This window comes from Acromyrmex echinatior, chromosome 4, assembly GCF_024713525.1.
Source record: "Acromyrmex echinatior isolate Ae372 chromosome 4, ASM2471352v2, whole genome shotgun sequence".
Classification (NCBI taxonomy): domain Eukaryota; kingdom Metazoa; phylum Arthropoda; class Insecta; order Hymenoptera; family Formicidae; genus Acromyrmex; species Acromyrmex echinatior.
In genome coordinates, this window is record NC_141855.1 from 6,192,562 (window position 1) to 6,215,351 (window position 22,790).

General features: G+C 36.8%; 1 protein-coding gene across 1 annotated transcript in view; it reads right to left on the reverse strand.

Moving 5' to 3' along the window:
* Window positions 1-16,368, reverse strand: part of Pi3K21B (phosphatidylinositol 3-kinase regulatory subunit alpha) — a 46,792-nt gene extending 30,424 nt beyond the window's left edge. The window contains exons 1-2 of the mRNA XM_011065905.2: window positions 9,759-16,368; window positions 1,511-1,645 (exon numbers count right to left, since the gene is read on the reverse strand). Coding sequence (XP_011064207.2) covers window positions 1,511-1,645; window positions 9,759-10,952 — 1,329 coding nt within the window. The 5' untranslated portion in view covers window positions 10,953-16,368. The remainder of the gene's footprint in view (window positions 1-1,510; window positions 1,646-9,758) is intronic.
* Between the last annotated feature and the right edge of the window lie 6,422 nt (window positions 16,369-22,790).

Here is a 22,790-nt window from a genome sequence, read left to right on the forward strand (position 1 = left end):
ATATATATATATATATATATATATATATTAGGTGTTGGAATTAATTCGTAGCGTTTTACAAGTGATGGGAAGTACTTTCATTAATGTATTTTTTAATGCTCATGTGAAATAAATAACATTCTTTCATTAAAAAACGCTACGAATTAATTCCAACACCTAATATATATATATATAGCAATATATATCAAATTTAAACCTGAAGAATTTGAATATGTGCGCATTCTAAAAGTAGGAATATAGCTCAGAACAGATTGCTGACGATTGTTTGTCGCAGAATTAAATTTCAATCAAATGGGACACGAAAATGCAAGGAACTTAATTTGCACTTTTTGCACGATTCGACCTCGTGATTGTGCGTTAAGCTAGTCACACACACTTTCCGTAACAATAATAGTAAGATTTTCGATCAATTGCGTTGCTCGATTCTTACGGTTACGGTTACGGACGACCGAATCGAGCAACGCAATTAGTCGAAAACCTTACTGTTACGGAAAATGTGACTAGCTTTAATGCACATCGCAAAAAACGTATAACCCCCCGTTAAATCGCTTGATTCGCCAAATAGTTTCTCCGAACAGAAATCTCTCCGTTCGATAATAAAATAAATGAACAGTCTTCCACGCAATCGATTTGCTTAGTAGCTTGATATGGTACTATTACAGTACATTAATTCTTATTGCTAATTAGTTCTAATAAGCATCCCGTATAAGCTACAATCACATTTCTCTAAACTAAACCATGGCTGATTAATGGGAAAAGATTAATTGATCAAGAAGAAAATGATTGGCTATCATAGCAAAACCTATCATACCGCCGATATTTTTAGAATTGTCAGTAAATTCGAAAAAAATATCATAATAAAGTAATTTGCTGTCGATGATAAACTTACGAAATGAGGAGAGTGCATTATCGCTTATTAAATCGATAACTGTTTCGAGATTAATAATAGTCACGTAGGAATCGATTTAGTTTCACTATTTCATTGTAGTTCGCAGATTTAGAAAAAAAACTATTGAAAGAAAAATCAATTTTTTTAAATAGAGATTACTTTAATTTGTGATTTTTGATTTTCAATCAAAATTATATTTAATCACTTTATGAGTACATGGAGATATCATATTTTTAATTGATATTATACATCGTATCGCTTCCAAATGATCGGTGCAATGATCTTGTAAAAAAAACGAAGTTAAGTAGAATATGTTATAATAACTTTACGATATTACCCTACTTCGTTTGATGTCTATCATTCATTAAATTAAATCATTATAATTTACTTATTATTATCATAATTATTGTATTATAGTAAAAGTAGAATAAAGAGTATGATTTACTAATAAAACAAAAATTATCTTGATTATAATAATTTAATAGTAATAATCATGAATGTCCCACATTTGAAGTTCCTTCGTTCAAGGCGGTTCTCAGTCCACTGAATGGCATTAGTTATCTTAATCCGAGATATATGAACGACCGGTATGCTAATAACTAATTAAGATGATCGGCTTACCATGAGCTTTTCCCGATCCAGATGAAGCAGATCGCTGCCTTTAATGTCCTTCGATTTGAAGACGTCCGCATAGCGGTATAGATTTAGGGCTGACATCCATTCAACTACGTTCAGCGACGTCCACTCACTGACAGGCTGTGAACAGAGAAACGAGACATAAATCGTAGGTGGGCATCGATGGCACAAGAATCAACGACGACTAATCGAGCCAAGTCCACTTGCGCACGAGGAAGCACGTGTACGCACACACGCGTACACTTCGAGGCATATTTATATGCCTTGCTATTTGCTAATCCCGGTTAGATCACGTGAATGATGAAAAAAATTAATTAAAGCAAAGTAGAGCTGACAAATGAGGCAACAACGTAATAATCTTTTAATAAAATGATTTCCATTATAATTACGATCACGTATTCTATATATTAAAAATATCTGACTTCGAAAATTACTGGTATAATTTTGTATAAACGAAGCATATATAATTTTGTAAAAATGATTTTTTATCATTTTTCAATTTTGAGCGACCTTTCAATTTTGAGTGTCAAATATATTTATAATATACTTCAGATTGATATTTTATGAAAGTAAAATTCATCTCAAATTAATAAGTTAGAGAATAAGACCCCAATATATGAATAAATTAACTAGAAGTAAGAAAACCGCCAATTATAATCGAAGTTAGATGTTGAAATAATATTTTTATATGGATTTTGTTATTATTTCAGTTGATTGTGTTGCAAGTCGAAAGTAATCGGCGTAGTCGTATATCTAAAATAAATGTAAAATATGTCTGTGTAGAAATATTATTTCATCTAACTTTGATCATAGTTAGCGGCTTCTCTTAATTACTTGATTCATTTCCAATTATATTAAATGTCATGCATGTATTTATATCTCGTTAGAAGTAATGTATTAAAATGGTTAAATATAACTATCAGATATATTATAATCTTACTTTTGACAATGGATAAAAATATAATCCGAGAGTATCATTAACAATAAATCGTGTAAAATCCTTTTAAACACGCACATAATTAATCGATTCTTTGCAAGCGGAAGCAGATAATAAGCAAAGAATCGTCTCGTTTGCCAGTCAGATCACGCGCTTATTATCCTCGAGATTTTAAAATAAAAATGCATGATCTTCAGCATCGTCACAATCTATTAGAATTTTTGTCTTTTCGTTACCACAATGATATTAATTTCTTTCTAAATTGTGACTTCAATTGTGAATCGCTTTACAGAATTTTTACGATTCATACAGTCAATTGAGATAATCGTTTCTTCTTAATTGATTGAACTGAAAGAGTGAAAGTCGGAATAAAATAAGATAAATTTCTTCTAAGGTAGATATACGTTTGATTCCAGATATTCTAGTTTCCCCTCCTCCAATAAGAAGCAATTCAATTTAACCGAGTACTGTGCTTTCAGAGATTATCAACATTCTCTATTAATTAACGGATGATATATTTTTATAAATAATAATCTAATAATCTTTTGCAGTGGTATTTTATAACATTATATAATATCTAATAAAATTGCTAATTGTTATTACATTATCAGGTAAAGATAAGCTCCCGATTCACAATTAAGATGTCTGTATTTCAGACATTTTAACGAATTTCATAGTTAGTAGTCATAGTAGTTTTTATAATTTCCTCTATTAATAATACAATAAATCTATCAATTTTAAAAAAAGTTTAATTGAAACATTTAATTTGTTTTTATGTGTATATTCGACATAGTTATGGTTCGATTATATGATACAGGTTATCTCTATTATGGCGAACTCTAGAGAACACCTAATCGTATTTTTCCACATCGTTATGCGATTAATTGATTAAAAAACTAACTGCTATAATCACAAAATAGCATTGCAGTTTATTTGAGAAATTTCCCAAATTATTCTTTATATAAAACTTTCTCTGAGAATCACATTAAAAATATATTTACATATTTATCTATAATAGATAAAAAACAAAAATTAGAAACAAATAAAAGAACATAATTTATATCAGTCTATTAACGTAAAATTTCCATCGATTTTAATTGAATGAAAGATTCAAATATCATCAATAATTTAATTATTGAGTTAAATCCTTGATGATAACAAAAAACAGCTGTACCATCATACAATTATAATATTTCCATCGTATCAATATTTCCATATTAATCTCCATATTAACCATTCTATGATTAATAATTATGACTTTCAGTTAACGATTATTTAATGCATACGTGTGTAACATCTACACGTATTTCATTATTACGTAAATTTAAAAAAAGCAACAAAAAAGAAGAATTATACATTTAGCTAGAATTTTTTTTCACATACAACTCTATTCTCGGTCTGGACAAGTGCTGTTATCCGGTGTCGATCGCGCGAGGATTACGTAAAAACCACGCGCGAGAAGCGTCTCCGGATTTTCTCGATCTCGAAGATAAGGCGCGTCGTTCGTCGAGCACTTAACGCACTACGCGACCGGCCAGGTCCGATTAGATAAATAAATCGAGGCGCGATCGGAAGCGCGGCGGGACGGAGGTGGGATAAGGTGACGCGAAGAGAAGAGAAGAGACATCTCCGTGTGCCTCCAGCCGTTGCTATCGGGTAGCGAGGGTCCGATAAAGCAAAAGCGTAAAAAGTGCGGAAAAAAGAAAACGTAACCTCTCGCCGTAACCCCGAGTCCGCGATATGACGACAGCCGTGAGATAAGCTCTCGCCTGTGTCGTTCCCGTCCGAATAATCCACGCCAGCCGGCAGCGCGTGTTACATCCGCGCGCATCCGTCCGTTCGTCCGATCGACGCGCTCGATTAATCTCCGTCGAGAAGACCGTTTCTTCCTCACCACCGCACACGCTACATCCCACCGACACCGGGCGGCGTGAGAATTAAATCGCCGACGTCGCGAATTTTTGCGACTCAACCCGTTAATCTAGGATGCCTCGCTACGGGTAACTTATTTCGCGGAAATCGTCATCTCTGCGACGGAAATCCTGCCGCGATATGGAGACGTTTATAAAATGCCTTTTCTTCGAAGAGGTTTTTGTAACGATTGATGCTGCACATCTATCTAAAATCAGACGTGTGACCAAAAATATTGTTATTACAAAGTCTGTAAAGTTTGTACTCTTAAATACAAATTTTTATATATATAAAATTGATATGGCATTCGATTATTGACATGATTCGATTATAAACTTATTTACAAACAATTTTTTGTCCACACTGCAAAAAATAAATATACAAAAGAGTTTTATAAATATATAAAAGAGTTGAGTAAGTGTTTTTTTTTTTTACATCCGGAATTCGATTCTGTCCACAATTTGTCCGCATTTGTTGTTCGTAAATTACATTAAAAAATAAATTTAGAGATACTTGTGAAAAAATTTGTGCCATTTTTTTGTTTATAATTCTTTTTGTAAGGTAGTCAACAAACAATTATTTACAGATAATTTTGGATAATACAGACAAATTGTGAACGTTCAAATTCGATATGTAATTTGAAGATACACACCTTTGAGTATCTCTATCAAAATTTGCTCTCAATATATAGAGGAAAGGCCCCTATTATGAGATATCGAGTTTATTTTAGGTAAATGCTAGAAGTCTCTAGGCAGAATTTAAAAAAATAATAGGTTATTTTGAGGGAATTTAAACTTTAAGCTAACGTTACATAAAATTTAATTCAAATTCCATTTTTTTTTGGAAATTAAAGAAATGTAAAAAATGAGCAAATCGCAAAAATTGTGCTTCTAATATGAGATGCCTCGAGAAATCAATAGTAAAACGCAAAGTATATCAGTATTGCAATTAAAAAACTTGATTTAATGTTTCTAAAATATAAACAAATACAGCCAGCGTGCACGAAAAATGAGCACGCGATAGATTATACCCAGAACTCGTTTTCAGATAGTTGGAATCAAGTATCGCAGATATAGACATTCAACGTTCATTCCGGTTATCTTTTTTATTATTATACAATAATATTTATACTTTAGCAACGATTTTCACTATAACATAGAAACATGGATTATTTCATATTAAGAATAACCTGAGTATCTATTACGATTTCCACGTCTTATGGTTTTACGATCAAATCTAACTCTTTTGTAATTAAACAATTCAATATATTTTTCTATTAGTACTTTACTCTATCACTATGTGAAGAATTTATTGCTAAATATTTATTTTTAAATAATAAACAAGGTTTAAATGCTCAATGAAACTTGAAGACATCCAAATTCTAAAATCTTGTTTTACAATGACTACAAGCATGATCTAATAATGAATTTTCTACTAAATAGTTTTCAATCCAAGAGCAATAAATTCATGGACCAATAGATAGCGTTTATTAGTTAGATAGCGTTTATTAGCGTTTATTAGTTATTAGCAGAAACGCCGCTATCTCATCTTAAGCGCCTATCTCATAATAGGGGACTTTACTCCTGTTTGTTTATAATTTATTTTTACAGGATAAATAAGAAACAAATATTTATAAGGAAATAAATACGGATAAATCGTGGACACTTGAATTCTGTGTGTAATGAAAAAAAATATTTAGGAGTATTTAATTCTGTTGTTTATATTTATAAATTCTTTCTGCAGAGTGGATAAAAATTATTTTACTTATGGACAAATGTGAACAAGTTGTGGATAATCCAATGCCTATCAATTTTGTAAAAATTCAATTAAAAGTTTTTCCACGGACCTGCAATCACAACGAATCAACATTCCGATGACAAGAATGCACTAAAAATTATTTTTATATTTAAAATAGAAATTCTTTATATTTAATTAGTTAGTTTCCCTTCGGGGTTCTATTTCAAATTACAATTATAATTGTTTTATTTAACTCATTAAATTTCATTGAAAGAATAAAATTTAAGACTTGTACGAATATTGACTTATAACATTGTCCGTTGTAATGACTCTCGTGCTGCAATTAGACATAAATACATTAGATTTACTCCACTTAATCTGTTCAGTCATCCGTAAATCATAGATTGCCATTACGGAAGTCTATTTCAGTTTTCTTAAATTGTGATAGTTAAAAGACATAAAATGTAATTTATTGCTTCCAGCGTTTAGATGATTTATTTCATTATAGCTTTCACCTATTGATTTTCATTCCATTGGTAAAATAAAAAAGATGCAATTATATACGTAACATATAGTTACGTATAGTTTAAAAAAATCATTAAATTCATATTATTTCTTTTATGTATATTCTTACAAGAAATTGATATTAGAGCAGAAAGTTTTCGATGAATTACCACACTCTTATATCTCGTATTACATTGCATTATATGTATTATTATCATGAAATATATATAATATTTTAAATTAAACTTTAATTTTAAATCTTAATAATTAATTTTATTTTCGCCTTGTGTTAACAAGAACGCGCAGTTTTAACTCGGATATTTTATGCTTTTAACTCGGATAACTTATGTTATCAGCTTTTACAAAAGAAGAAATGACATTCAAATCCCTTTTTTTATCTTTTTTTCACCTATCATAATTTCATGGCAGACGCCGTCGAATTTAGGTCGTTACGCTATCGAATTTCAAGCAGGTCTCGCCCTGATAACGCACATACCATTTGTACGTTTATGTAGAATTCATGATTACAATAGATATAAAATTTATATCCCTAGATGTTTTTCTCTTTCATGGTCGAAAAATATGTGTCTAAATCTTACACTTATATAAATATCAGTGATTCGAATAGGAATAAATTTCTTTTTACATCAAGGCGTCGAAATCGCTATTTTATTTGGGGGGGGAGCAATTATTTATTATAAATTATATTAATTTAATCGCAAAAAAATGCAAGACTTTATCATAATAATATAAAAAGTTTCTTCATAATTTTGTTTACTTAAAAATTAAACACAGTAAAAAAAAAACACAAACACATTCATCGAAAATAAAACGGAAGAAAATAAAATCTCATGTTACAATAAAAAATGCTTTGCGCATCATCGATTTTATGTGCAGAATGGCACGTCAAGATTTTCTGCATTTTATAATGCATCAATCACCGTTGAAACATAATAAATTCTTATCACAAAAAGTATTAATTTTGAGTTTCCGAGCTTGATACTTTCACGTGCTATGTGGTGTCTCGATACAGATGAAGTTTCGATGTCCGATTTTCATTGTTAAATGTTATGTACTTTGCCTTGAATATCGCGCGAGGATTCTGCACGTTTTTATTTCGCCAAATTGTGATAGTGCATGCGCGAAAGATAATTCAATTGGTTTAAAAGCGTCACAGAATCTGCTTATGTACAAAAAGTATAAGTTATAAATAAATCGGTCTATGCTGTAAAATATTAAATATATTAATAAAAACAAAGAGATATATATACTAGGTTATCAAAAAAATTATCTTTCAATATGCATAAAAACAATTTTTGTATAAAAAGTTATTCAGAAACATTTCCTCAAAATAAATCATGTTCGATAGTCATTCATCAGCAGTCTGCTACATTGAAAAACGAGTTTGGAAATAATTATCAAATATTTGATTAACGAAAAATAATTTTACTTTTCTAAATATTTAATAATTAATATCAAACATTTGATTATATTATTATGTTTGATAATACTAAATATTTACAAAAGTAAAATTATTTTTGATTTTATTGACTCTTTGAGGGTCACATTTTTCTACCTGACGGATTCTTGTGAAATTACAATTCTATATTTTATAGGTCGAATCTGAAGTCAGATTTTAAAAATTCGGAACGACAGATCCAATATGACTGCCATATAGGAGTAAATTAGTGTAAATCTGAATGTATATGACTTTTACGAATTACATTTTGTTTTTATCTTTTTAAATTAAATTGAAAGATATAAAAGTCCAAACTTCAATGTTACTTTTCTAAAGTTGCTGGAATATCTGGATTATGCATTATGAATTTATGAAAATGATCAAAAAAACACATTTTTGGGGCGTTTCAACTCCTTTTTTTTGGAAATCTTACATGAAAGATAATTTTTGAGGTATTTGTATGCACCGCATTCTTTTTATTATAAAACAATCTTCCATGATAAAAATGCAAAAAACTTGTTACGTAATATAATTTTTTTATCACAGTAGTAGACTAATAATTTTAGTTAACCGAACATTTGATTGAAATTATTTCATTCAACAATTTGGTAGCTATTATTAGACTCTTTTTTTTCAGTGTAGTTACCGAATTTGATATCGATACCGTTTGAATTTTTTAGAGCAAAAGCATATGGTAGACAAAGCCGACTGTTACAAAAAATAATTAAAATTATGTCATATCCATATGCGTGGTTACATACATTGGTGGTTACATATATTGGATGTTATAAACGATACAATAACCGACCAACATTTTGTCTATCGTATACTCCTACATGCGAAGAATTCACGACAAGCTACCTTAACTTGCTGAACAGTTTCGAATCATCGTCTTCGCAAGAAAAGCTTCATTTACCTATAATTAATAAAACAGGAGTTTGACTAAGTCAAACGGTGCAAAATCAGAACTGTCGGGTATTAAGGTATATCTCGATATCATCTAGATAAATGGTATCGAGATAAAATCTAACAGCTAAGAAACTGGTAGCGAATGATTATTGAACATGATAATCTTTATTTTAATCTCTAAAGTAGATAGATAGTCTAAAGATATAAATTGGTAGGTGGGATGCTCAGTACATCCTAAAACTTTTTTAATTTTACAGTTACATTTCCTAATATAATATATCATGTTATAATTGAATTTACATTAGTTATTCCTTTATGAAATAGAGAAATATATACTTAAAAACTTTTGAATAATTCTCTTTTTTCCTTTTTCAGAGTTTGTAAAAGTTCTTTTTCAAGGTTTTTAAGAAAATTATATACGGCTATCTCACCTATCCACTTGAAGGTTACAGAACAATTGTTATTATTTCTGAATAAATCTATATGCAAAAACCGAAGGATAATTCAGAACTTTTTTGACATTCTAGTATAATACAACTAAAGATTTCACGTTAAAAATTTTCACAAATTCTTTAAACATTATATAATATTTTTCAAAATGTGACTATAACTCATATTGCAATGTATCCTAATAAGATTCGTTTTACTGTTCAGCAAAGAGATCACTTCAAAGAAAAATGAAAGATATTGAAAGACATGAGCGCAACTCAAGTATAATTAATGCGAACGAACGGTACATCATTCGTAACGTAACGAGGAAGCACTGGCTTACTGACCTTGTCCTTGTCGTGAACCTGGCCCGGTAGCGCGTGACCCTTGGTAGTCCATTTGCACAGGTGCTGGCCGCTGTAGTCCGAGCACACGATGTGGAAGCACGCGTGGCACTCTGCAGGACATAGAGAACCGCACATGCAGCAACATAAACTACTATTATTATCATCGCGCACAGTTCGTCTCGTTGCCAACCCTTCGTGGGTGGCTGAGCCCCTGCTACCCTTCGCGCGACCGATCGAGGAGTTCGCGTCGACGCCCTCCGTCACAGCAGGCTGCTGCTGCTGCTGCTGCTGCTGCAGCTGCAGCTGCTGCTGCTGTTGCGCGCTACACCAACACATGTATCGATGAAAAGACACCGGTCTCGCGCACACCGGCCTCGTGAAACCGAGCTCGCTCTCGACACCGTCTACCGTCGACGCCGCGGGCGTCGTCGCGTCGTCGCGCGTCGACGTCGCCGTACGCGATTGCAGCTGCAACTGCTGCAAGGATTGCTCCTCGAGTTGCGCGGTCGCAGTCGCTGCCGCCACCGCTGCTGCCGCAGTTCCTTCTCGATGCTGCCTCGTCGCCTGATTATTATTACTGGTGGTGTACCACCTGGGTGACACGTACGTCGCTGCCGATCTGGACGTTGCCCGCGTGACATCGTACAGCTGACCGACAACGTGATCACTACCGTTGCCATACGTTGCGAGGATCGACGGCGCGGTAGTCGATCCGATGGCGAGACTCTGCATCTGCCGTTGCAGTTGCATGCTCGCGGAACCATTCGACGATGACGACGATGATGAGGTGGTAGACGACGGCGCCACGGCGCCGTTGGTAGCTGCCGTCGTCGCCGATGTGGCGGCCTTGCGCAGCATGTAGTTGTCGGAATCGACGGCTAATAATCGCGACATTACTGTAGACTTAGCCTTGTTGTCGTCGCCCGTTCCAGGACTAATCTTCGGTGAGCCTTTTGATTCGAGCCGGGAGGACATCGTTGTGATTTGCTTATCCAGCTCGTCTGTGCAGGTACCGATCGTCGTATTCGTGTTCGTCGACGTCGTCGTCGTCGTCATTGTCGTCGTCGACGTCGTCATCGCCGTCGCCGTCGGCATTGATCCGGGAGAGAACAACTCCTGGATCCTCGCCTGGTGATGCACTTGCGTCGCGGCGGCCGTGGCGGCCGCAACGGATGCGCTCGTCGCACGCTTCATCGTTGCCGTGACCGATCATCAAGCAAGTGCTCGTGGCAAGACAGCTAAATTTTCCTCGCCGATGATTTCCTCGCAACTGACGCGTTGCTGCTATTCGACCCAGGCGACGAGTCCTGCTCCTCCCGTGGGCCACTCAAGTCCCCCGACATCCTTCGAAGTCTTTGAGATTCGCCGTCCAATAGTTACGTATTCAATCGATCGCGATTCTTAATCATCGGAGACACTTGGATACTCAAGGTCGCTAGCATGATGAGCCGCCCTATGAATTCCCTTGTGCTTCGTTGCCGGCGTTATCTCAGGTTCGCTGATCCTGCGCACAGTGACTGTCGGCCCGAAGAAAATTCTTCAAGGCCGCCGCGAATGTGGCATATTTATTCGGTTAGTCGATATCAGAACGATATCACTCTCTTGCGATCGAGATCTCGTTCCTTCAAGGATTCTTCAACGTGATCTGGTCGGCGATTCTCGGTTGTATCGGCTCCATCGTTATTATTAATAGAGGGAATGCGTGAATAAACTGATAGACAAACTGGGGGAGAGAGTGCGAGTTACAAGGAGACAGACAAGGGGGAGAGAGAGAGAGAGAGAGAGAGAAAGAGAAACGAAGATACAAGAAAAAAAGAGAGAGAGATAGACAGCCGCTCCCGTGGGTGTGACCTCGTGTAAATTCGTTTTCCATAAATCTCACTCCTACCACATACTCTCCCGCAGTCGCGCGCGCGGCGCGCTCTCACACACGACCTTTGTATAAACGCCGAGATTCGCTGAGCCGAACGAAACCGGTTTTGTCAAGCAACGACACCGAGCGATTTTCAAGCGTAGCCTCGCGCGAGCGCGAGCGTACGGGAATCCTCGTGGCTTATCGAGCGCGATCCCGGAGTAATCCCGGATGGAATGGAAGGCGATCACCCGTCCGTTTATCTGGAAATTCGTCCCGAACGGATTAATCCGATGGAACGATGCTGCCAGATTATCCTCGAAGCAATTAATAATGGTAGATCAAGTTGAGACTCCAGGTGGATCCACGATGCGTGCGATCGCACATTTCCAGTCGATTTCTGAAACCGATGCCGATCACTCTATCCACTCGCAAGGATCCAGAATCGGCAGTTCTCAAAATGTACACGTGGAAGTCGGAGAGAGTCCTCGTTTCCGTTAAGGAAACCGGCACGGAGCGTGCCAAGTGATCGCAAAACGACTGGATAGGGCGGTAGACAGATCGTCGTGCGCGAACGTGGAAGTCACTCGCAGATAATTGGAATCATCGTGGGCACTAATAGCTTTGAAACAACCGGCTCCCGTGTCCGCCGAGTCAGCGGCTCATCAACTCGAGACGGGAGCCGCTTATCGCCCGGGGTTCGCGCTGATCAGCAAGTAGATCCTCTCCTCTCCTCTCCTCACTCTCCCCTCGCAACTCTCCTTCGTTGCTCCCGTCGCTTCGCCGGCGTTCGTTGTCTGCCGAACGAAGCGAGTAAAACGTGGGTCGCCTCTAATCTCCCTCGATACGACGAAGCCGAGTCAATGTCGGTCGCGACACAGCTCGATCACGTACCACCGGATGGCCCATCAAGGACACTCCGGCTACTTCCTTTCTTCCTTTTGGCTATCTTCTGCCTTCCCCGCACCGTCGTTCGTGATTAAGTCCACGTAGTACCGGATTGTTGATCAAGGACTCGTGTCTTCTCTCGTTGTTGCTTTACGTTCGCTTTCTCCTCCGCAGGGATTTTGTTTCCTTTAATATCTCACTTCCTAGATCTTCTCAAGTTCCTTTGGTCTTCTGAATATCGGTACAATTGGAGTAGCACTAAATGCAGCACCAAATTGTTCGATCGAGAAGCCGTTGATCCGTTTCCTTTCTTTCTGTCCGTCCCTTCGCAGCTTTTTCTCGCGCTTCGCACAACCGACCACTTCGTCCGGAACGGATCACACCACTCGTCCTTATCACGTCCACCAGAAGGCCGCGACTGCCAGCCGTTCGTATCTCGCCGGATCACCACTGCCGTCGTCTCGACGCTTTACCGACCGCGAGTTAGTAGCGACGGAGGAGTCAGAGTCGGAACGGAGTTCGTGTGTACCAAGTTGGCTCGCTCGCTCACTCGCTCTTTCTCTCGCTATCTCTATCTTCCTCCCTCTTTCCCTCTCTCTCTCGGCCGGCAAGGTAGACCTCAGTGACGGACGATCCTATTACCTCCTCTTCTCGCTGTCGACGATTCCGCGGTCGCTTCCACCCGGTAAAGCCGTCCACGTAAGGTATCCTCTCGACGTCAGCGCTGCGACGTCCAACCTCCTGGTCTCTCTCTTTCTCTCTCTCTCTCTCTCTCTTTCTCTTTCTCTCTTTCACCATCCAACTCTCTCCTTCTTTTTCTCTTTCTTTCTCCTTCTCTTCTTCTCGCACCTGACGCGCGCACTCTACGAAATCGAGTTGGCTACCGGTCGGTGCGGCTTTACCTGGCTTTAGCCTGTTTCTTCTGTCTTAGCGGAGGTCACCGTGTAGACCACGAGAAGAGAAGAAAAGAGAGGAGAGTCGGTCGGTCGATCGGTCGGTCGGTCGATCGGTCTCCGTCCGTCCTCGTTCGCAGGTACTCGGCCGAAAACTCGCCGGCGTGTCCGTCCGCGATCGCGAAGGCGGCGCGCGCACTCTCGTGCACACAGACACGCGCGCGGACGGTACGCACGCACGATGTACGCACGTACGTACGTGCGTACGTATGCACGCAGTTCTCCTCCGGTATGGAAAAGTCCACTGGGCCCAGCACTTTTTGTGCCGGTGGCCTGCCTGCAACACGCGCACACACCTGCACTCGTCACTCGTAACGCATACGTACACGACACCTATCTATTTGTCTATCCTTTGCTCTCTCTTTCTCTCTCGCTCTGTTTCATTCGGTGTCTCTCCTACACTCGGTCGATCTGTCTCTTTCACTCTCTCTCCTTCAGTTTCTCCTCCCACCAACCTCTTCCCCGGTCTCTCTCGGGATCGTTCGTTGCCCGTTCTCTTGTTCTCTCTCTTTTTCTCTCTCTTTCTCTTCCTCTCTCAGGTCCTCTCTCGCGCGATCCTCTCCGCACTGGCCGTGCACAGCCGGTCGGTCTCTACATGTCGAGTATTGCCCGTGAGCCAAGTTCCTCCTTCCCTCCCTCGCTCTCACTCTTTCTTTCTCTCTTTTTCCTCTCTCAGTACATTTCTCTTTTTCTCTCTCTCTCTCTCTCTCTCTCTCTCTCTCTAGTCTTCTTTAACCCCCGCTCCGTCTGGAGTTCACTCTCCTACTCCAACTGTCTTTACTTGCCGCAGCGCGTGTAGCCAGCGATTCGCACGTTTTGGGCTTTCACTCGGACCGATCCATCAATGATGACGACAACGACAAGACCGGAGCAGTCAGTCTCTCTTTCTCCTCGATTCCACTCGCGGACATATGTACGAACGCGTGGCTCTCCGGGGGACTGTCTCTATGCGATCGTCTACAACGCCCGGAGACCGAGTCTTTCAAGCACTTCCGTCGCCGCTGGACTCCTCTCCTGAGGGAGTCCTCGCTAGCTCTCCTTTCAACTAACTCTGGACGGATGTTCGTTCGTATTTCGGTTCCCCGTTATTGACTCACACCGGCTGATCTACACCGACCTGAACGACACACCGCCTCGTCTACGTGGACGGCTTCTTCCTGGCCGCGGAGGAGAATACCACACCGCCGGCGAGGCGCACAGCTGACCGGCCGGTCCGCCAAGCTCGGTCAATAGCCATAGCCAGCCGCGAGCTGCTGCCGAGGGTAGCTCGTGGTTCAGCGCAACGGTGCTTCGGCAATCTCCGACATTTGTCGGTTCTTCCCGTGGCCTTTACGCTGAACAGACTCGTGCCGGAACGACGCCGGGGCCCCGAGCCATTCGTTTCGGTCCGATCGAACCGCCGGGAATGGAAATTTCCTGCCGAACATTCCTAGGCGACGAGCGGATCGACCGAGCTGGACGAACGAGAATATGCACTCATCGGGAATCACCCGGACTCTCGCTTCAAAATCTACGATATAATTCTAAGGAGCCTTTCAGCATCGAATCGTTGTGATTTACCAAATGATCCTAGTGTTAGGAATCAACGGGTTGACCTCGGTGATGATGAGAATTACATGAATAACAAAGTTTCGGTTTAGATTAAGATTCGATTCTCAACGATCACTCAACGATCGCACAGATTTAATGAAGATTCAAAGATGACAGATTGGTTTGATCAAATTTAGACAAGATAAGAAACTTGTCTTATCTCTATCAAATAAATTATTTTCATTTACCATATCTTCACTGAATTAGTCTGCTAATCAGAGAAAATAGTAAACGAAAGTAATTTGGTGAATTTTGAACGATAGTTTTTCCAAGATATTAGTTATTCCTCATTGATCGCTTCTGACGAAATGATTTCGGAATGGCGGCGGTCTCTCGGAGCACCAAAAAACTCCTCGCTACTCGATGATCGTGTCTGATTGAGCCGGAGCAAGAAGTCGATGGAATCGCTTCTGGAATGTTGAAAATAAGATGCTTGACTGTGCGAGCACGTTGTGTTTGAGACGCATGCACGGGGCGTGCTTTAAGGGGAACTCAGTCGCGCATTTTCTGACGTGCTCCGAAAGTCTTTGTCTCTGTAGCCTCTTCTAGAAGACGTCCTGGAAAAACTGGAGCAGTTTTCATTTTGTCGCACGGATTTAACCGGAATTTCATAGTAAAAAGGATAAGTTGAAATCTCGAAAAATAAATTTCGAAACTATTCTTCCTTTGCACTCAGTTCTTCAACGACGGCTAAATTTTCCAGACAAGTTTCTTATAAAAAAAAGATTGACATTGCTTCGATATTCTTTTGAATATACCCTTACGCACAGATTCAATTGCGAATAAAATCTCGTTTTGAATTGTATAACACGATCTGAAGGATCTCTCGTTCCCACGCTGAGATCTTCGAATGAAATCTGGTTCAGAATCCGTTATGTCATCCTGTCAATTTTTCTACAAAGCCGTGGTATCCATTTTTTAAATTGAAATCAATTTTTCGGTTTATCATGACGATAAGACAAATCGATTCTTCGTGATAACTTCACGCACGACAGCTTCGACGATGAAAATTCGATTCGTTTCCATGCGAGCTTTTCGCTGTAGCTTGCGTTTTTTTCGCGAATTATTTGTTTAACGAAACAGCGGCGGGCGCGCGCGAGAAAACCGCTTCGCAACGGATATTGATCGAGCAACGAGAGCGAGCGTTGACATGAATTTTATAGTTAACGTGGCACGCATGGCTGGCGGAGGTTGATAATGTGTTCAATCAAACCCACGCGTCATTAAACAAATAAATCTCAAAAACAAAGACAAATTTTGCTTCAAAATTCATAAAGCAAGATATACATATATCGACTATAAAAAAAAATATTTTTTTCAAGTGTCTCGATATTATAAAAAGTAATCAAGAAATGATTGCTGATTTAATTGATTCAAATTAATGAAAACGACACTTTGTCAGCGTCGATTAAAAGATACCTCTCCTCAAACATTTATAATACCGTTTATTATATTTATTATATTTATTATATTTATTATATTTATTATATATATGATTTTACATATAATGAATTTTAATACTAGTACAAGAAAAATTATAGAGTAGTTGTTTTGCAACATTTATTATCAGAATATCTAGATGATAGGAAGAAACATTATAATTTATCAAAAAATGAGAATGCACTTGGAAAAAAAAATATTGTCCACTTTTATCTGACATGAACGTTGACACTTCCTTAATCGGTTATCTAATATAATACGATCCAAGCGATTAATGAAGAATTACTGTCGAATCATAATCAATCTACCAACTGAGGCTCATTCTTATCTAAGACCAGTTGCGATAAAGGATCAAACACTTGTCTATAATCGCTCACATACAAAGATTGCTATTAAATAGACAATACGGCACGATCGCGTAACGAGAGAATATATATACATTAACTCTATTACGTGCATCAATAGAATTGACTCAGTATTCTATTTTTGAAGTGTTTCGATCCTTCTTATAAAACTCATTCGTGTCAGACGCAATTCTGCCATTGTCGAGACAAATATAAATCTTTATAATATTTTTAAAGATGTTCTTTACGATATATCATTCATTGTAAAGAACAACAATGAGAAGTATATATATCAAAAACCTGCTTGAAAACTTAATTAATGTAATCAAGATCAAAGCCATCCCAGATGTTTGATGATTAATAAAAGAATCATATCTAATTATATTTAAAAAATAAAGAAGTCTAAGAATGACTCATTTTCTTCAGAACATCCCATCCCTCTTTAATCCCTTCTTTGCACAAAGGATACAAAGGCTTCACAATGCTTTTAGTTAATTATATAATCCTACTTAAAGATACTCTAGCTATCTTTAAATCATATTTTTCATTAGTTCCTACCATAGATAAAAAAATTCATTGTATTAAGAAAAGTAAATATAATGCAACACATTTGTTATTCTTCGCATTCACGTTTTAAATTATTTTTAAAATCTACATGCACATTGTTCAATATGTATAATATTTTGTTATTATTACATAATACATATAATAAAATAATAATACAGCGTGCGTGAATAAAACATAAAAATAAGTGATGTTATGTTACATTGTTAAGCAAATATATCCAATGAACATTTTCGAGTGATCCGAGAGTTTTAATTTTCCGGTCAGTTAGGTGGAAGAAAGCGAAGACCGGCTAACGAGGCAATTTAAATCCGAATTTTGAGAATGCCCTCAAAGAAAGGGAGACACGAGAAGATCCTTTGATCAAACTTGTATACTCGATCGAGCGTTAACGTTGATACCTTTTCGAACGTTTGCGTGCATTATTTTGTCTTCTCATTTTTCAAGCCAAGGATCTATCAATTGCACTTCCCTGCAACCTGCCATGAAGGTTCTTATACAAGCGGACCTGGCACTCGTTCTTATCGTAAAAGCGCGCTGCGTGGAACGGGACGCAGGCGGGCGAACGAAGGGACAGGGAAAGGGACGTGAAAGTGAAAAGCGACTTTCCAAGCCAGCCGGTGCGGTGTGGCGAAGGGCCCCCGGCGACGAAGGATGATCGAACCCTGCGGGCGAGCGCGCGTGCGCACCACGACAGGCACGTCCTGTTCAAGGTCACAGGGCCGCCCACGCCGCACAGTCGTCCCTTCGCCCAGCGAAGACCCGGTGCCCTTTATTGAAATTCGGCGGATCGATTGTCGTGATTGTGCGAGAACGCCCTTCCTCTCTTTCTCTTTCTCTTTCTCTTTCTCTTAATGACGCGCCCTCTCGATGGTTGCGAGGATAGGTTTAAGCGTGATTACTTAGCGATATTAAGGCATTTTTATTTTGAAGATTATTCGAGTGCGATTCACATCTATTGAAAAGAATTGTAACGTGTGGCTAAATAATGTGAGGAAATAGAAGATATTTCTCTTAGAAGGGTCTTCTTAAAGGATCTTTATTTCAGAAATGCATGAATCGCGAATTTTATATATATATGGATTATTTAAAATGTCTATTAGTAATAAGGCTGATAAAATTTTAAAAAACTGTAAAGAAAAAGGGCTACAAGCCAAAAAATTATTTTATAAAATTAACATCGTTAATGTAGAAGTTGGAACGTAAGTAAAGAAATTATATCCTTTAGTTAAGATTTAATATGCAATGTGCTAGCAATAAACAAACAAACGTTTCGATCGCGACCGGATCATTATCAATGTTAAAACATATAATATTACAAACGGTAAAAACAAAACATAATATATACTTCGCTCTCTCTAACAAACAAACGCTGGCAACATAAAAACGATAACTAAATAATGTCAGATAATTGCAATCAATAATTGATTAGCTTGTAATGTCCTAATGTCCTTTGATATAATGTAAATTGGAGAATATAATATGAAAATGAATTTAGTCCTTTGATGTAAAAACAAAAATTCTTCAGTCAAAAATTAAAAGTGTTTCTGGCGCAGAAAGTCGGTTAAAATTAGAGACAATGCGATAAGAATAAAACAATATGTTGTCTCTTCGGTGTTATGAAATATATATTTTTGGTATTATGGATTATTTAAGATATCTACAATATAATTTCGCCAAATCAAATAGGCGTCTAAAAGTCAAACAAAAAGTTATGTAAAGTGTTTTTTTATAATTATACGTTGTTGTCAAATTTCCAACTTTTCAAAAACTTTAAATATATATTGTATTTTGTACATATAAAACAATCTTGATTAGAAATTACATAAAGAAACAATGAGTTCTTAGAATTAGACTTAGATACCTGATATGAAAGATTAGTTACTAAGAAAATTTGTACGTATGTGTGCGTGCGATATTGATGTAGTAGTATGTAATGATGTGTCAATGACACGTAAACCGTATAAGTATATAATCTTATTGAATCGATATAAAACAGACGATTTTAGAATCTCCTTAATTAAATAGATCTTACAGATCCAGCACCAGTAACTTACAAATTTTGGTGTCAGTTTCGAAGAGTTAATTATTTCGATAATCAGGAAATTTTTATTAGGGATAGTCTGTATCACAGACTATCCCTTAATAAAAAAAAACCGAACGCTATTAATGTTTTCTTTCCATCTATGTAACGATAACGATCAATGATTGCATCGTTCGTGTCAGACGCATCATTTTGCATTCTCATCTGATACGATTTGCAAAACGCACTATGAATCGCGTTCCGCGGCGAATTCGCAATTAGATATCTCTAATCTCACGTGAGGCGCTCTCACGAATATCGCATCCAATAATATCCAATTTTGTACTGTTCAAACCGACAGCCGAAATAACATCCGACAAAAAACCCGAAGATCCTGAATGCCTGTGGCGGGTGTTTGCCCGCGAATTGGAGTGGCGCCGCAAATTCTGATCGCAAATTCTACCGATCGTGACGCGAATTAGCAAGTGGTCGATTGATCGCGCATCCGCAAAATCCAAGATCGATCCACAGAGTGCGTTTCACTTTGCTCATTCAATTCTAAGCAAAACGAAAGAACAGATCCATATTTATATAGGAAGAACAAGTTTACTGAAGTATCTAAAAATTTAATTAGATACAGATTTAAAATAGTTTTGTTGGACTGTCAAAATAATATAGCATAATGAGCAATACTGCAAAAAGTTTTGTTATTTTAATACTAATTTGAGCGTCCTATTATATATAATTATTTTGATAGTCTAACACAATTATTTTCAAATCTGTATCTATATAGCTAAATTTTTATATACTTTAGCAAAACTGTTCCTTCAATGTAAATATAATTAAAAAATCGAGTTTATAAATACTACTATGGTTTTTACAATTTATAGGAACGTAAAATTTATGCATACGTTTAAACTTTACACACATACACACACACACACACACACACACACACACACACACATACACACACATGATAATAAATCTCGATTTATTTCAGGCTCGTTATTTAAAATCAAAGGACAAAGTATTTATCGCTTGTCATTGACAGAGAGAAAAGAACGTAGAGAAAAACAATTTTGTTTCTCCTCTACTCTCGTGTATACTTGTTTATCGAACTTAAAAATACCCAAAGATCCCAAAGGGTTAGATGCTTCCGTGTCACAGCCAAGATAAATAGCAAGGGAGAGCGCTTGTTTTCGAAGCTCCAGCGAGGTTCGCTCGCAGGTTGCATGTGCAAACGTGATGCGTGTGGTACGAAAGTATCGCGGGAGCAAAATGGAGCAAAAACGGGCCGTCCACTCTGTATTATACGGGAGCGGCCGTCCGCATCGGTGCTGTGCTGTTGCATTTAATGATCGGCGGAAACCGCATCGTGCCCGTGTTATGCGAGTGATCGTTACGTATTTTAATTTAAAGTATATAGATGTATGAAGATCCCATCTCCAAGTTTGTCACGCTTCTTGTCACTTACAAAAAAATTCCATGACAAATAAATGCTTTACGATTTATCAAATCCAAAACCGTGAACTGTTAATTGCTTCTAAATTTAATTTAATTAATTGCGTATTAAATCCGTGCATATTAAATTTGCTATTTTTTATTTTTCAACTTTTAGATTAAACCAATAATTCTAAAATATTCAAATATCGAGTTTCAAATAATTAATTTTTGCATTTCCAGTTCGTCATGTTGAAACTGTCATTTTGAACTTTTAAAATTTTCGCGATTTGACTTTATATTCGTAATTATCCAAGTGGGAAAATAATGCTTTAATAATGTTTAATGACGTTTTAATAACGTCTTATTAAAGATGTCATTAAAATGTTATTAAGATGTTATTTGACATCACTTTACTTAGGTATTGTGTAGCAACTCTAAAAATCCTTTGTACATCAAAATTCAAGAAATCGTATGTAAGAAAAAATGTATCTTTTAAATGATTAAAAAAATGAATTTAATTAAATTAAAAACTAAACTTTTCACTAAAATCAGTCAAGAGTATTGATACTAGATGGATGTGATAAAGTGTCTGTATTTTTCGTGAGTAAAAAATAATGCAAACTAGAATAAAAGCTTATTATAAGATTATTCATCCGTGTTTCAAAGACTTTTTTTTAAGATGACGAGCTCTAATTAATTCTAATAATTTGTTAATTTTTCTAGGTATTTTTCATTACAACTTCATTAGTTGCAATAAATAAATGACTTAAATAAATATAAATATTTAGCGTTTATATTTACTACAAGGAAATATTAAAGAAAGAGAAAAGATACCTTTTTTTTTTAAAAAAAAACGTAGTAAATATTCAAGTAATATAACTTCTTTGGTACAAATTTATTAGTCATGAAGTGACACGAATTATAAGTAGAAGTTAGCTATACAGAACAAATGTAAATTATAAAATACTGAAGAAAAAAGATTGAAAGAATTACGGAATAAAGAGAATATGGAATGTACCACCAACTAGTTTATAATATCACTTTATGTATCGAAAATGTGTACGCATTTTGTTATCAAAAGTCATTTGATTCAATTATGTCATTTAAAAGCCACATTCCAAGAGTTCCAAGCTAGACTGAAGCCATACAATTATTACTAATGTATTTCTTAAAATTATGTAAAGAGAGTACACACCTGTAAAACTATCTGCTACCTACAAATTTGAAATGCAGCTTTTACAACAACGCAATAAACTATGACCAATGGCCACGTTATAATGTACAAGCACACTGTGAAGAAATAATTTTACTAGTCGCCAGAATGTAGCGCAAACTACATATATAAGATATTGTGGTGTTTCAACTCCCACCTATTCCATAACCACCTCTTTTCTTCTATTGTCATATGAGAATCGATATTTTTAATATAAGAAAATTTTTTTATTGTCTCTCTCTCTCTCTCTCTCTCTTTCTCTTTCAAAAATACAATTATTTCTCATAAGAATTATTTTCTTTATTTTAAGAAATATATAAGTATTCCCAAAAGAGAACATTTCCTCATTTTTACTTTATATACTTTTATGAAACACAAGTTACATATAAGAACATATTTTTTCCATTCGAGAAAACGTACGATAATAGCTTAAAAAGTTATTTTCCTAAATATCTTAAAAATAACTATTAAATAATGAATTGTTTCTTAGAAACAAATTTTACTTAAAAATAATTTTTTTTCCATGAACAAATTTGTTAGCCATAGAGTGACACGAATTATGATAGATAGAAATAGAAATTCTTTAGTTATACAGAACAAACTACATAGAACAAACATTTACAAAATTACAAAATACTGAGAAGAAAAAAGATTGAAAGATTTATGGAATAAGAAGGAGAATATGAAATGTACCACCAACTAGCTTATAGTATCACTTT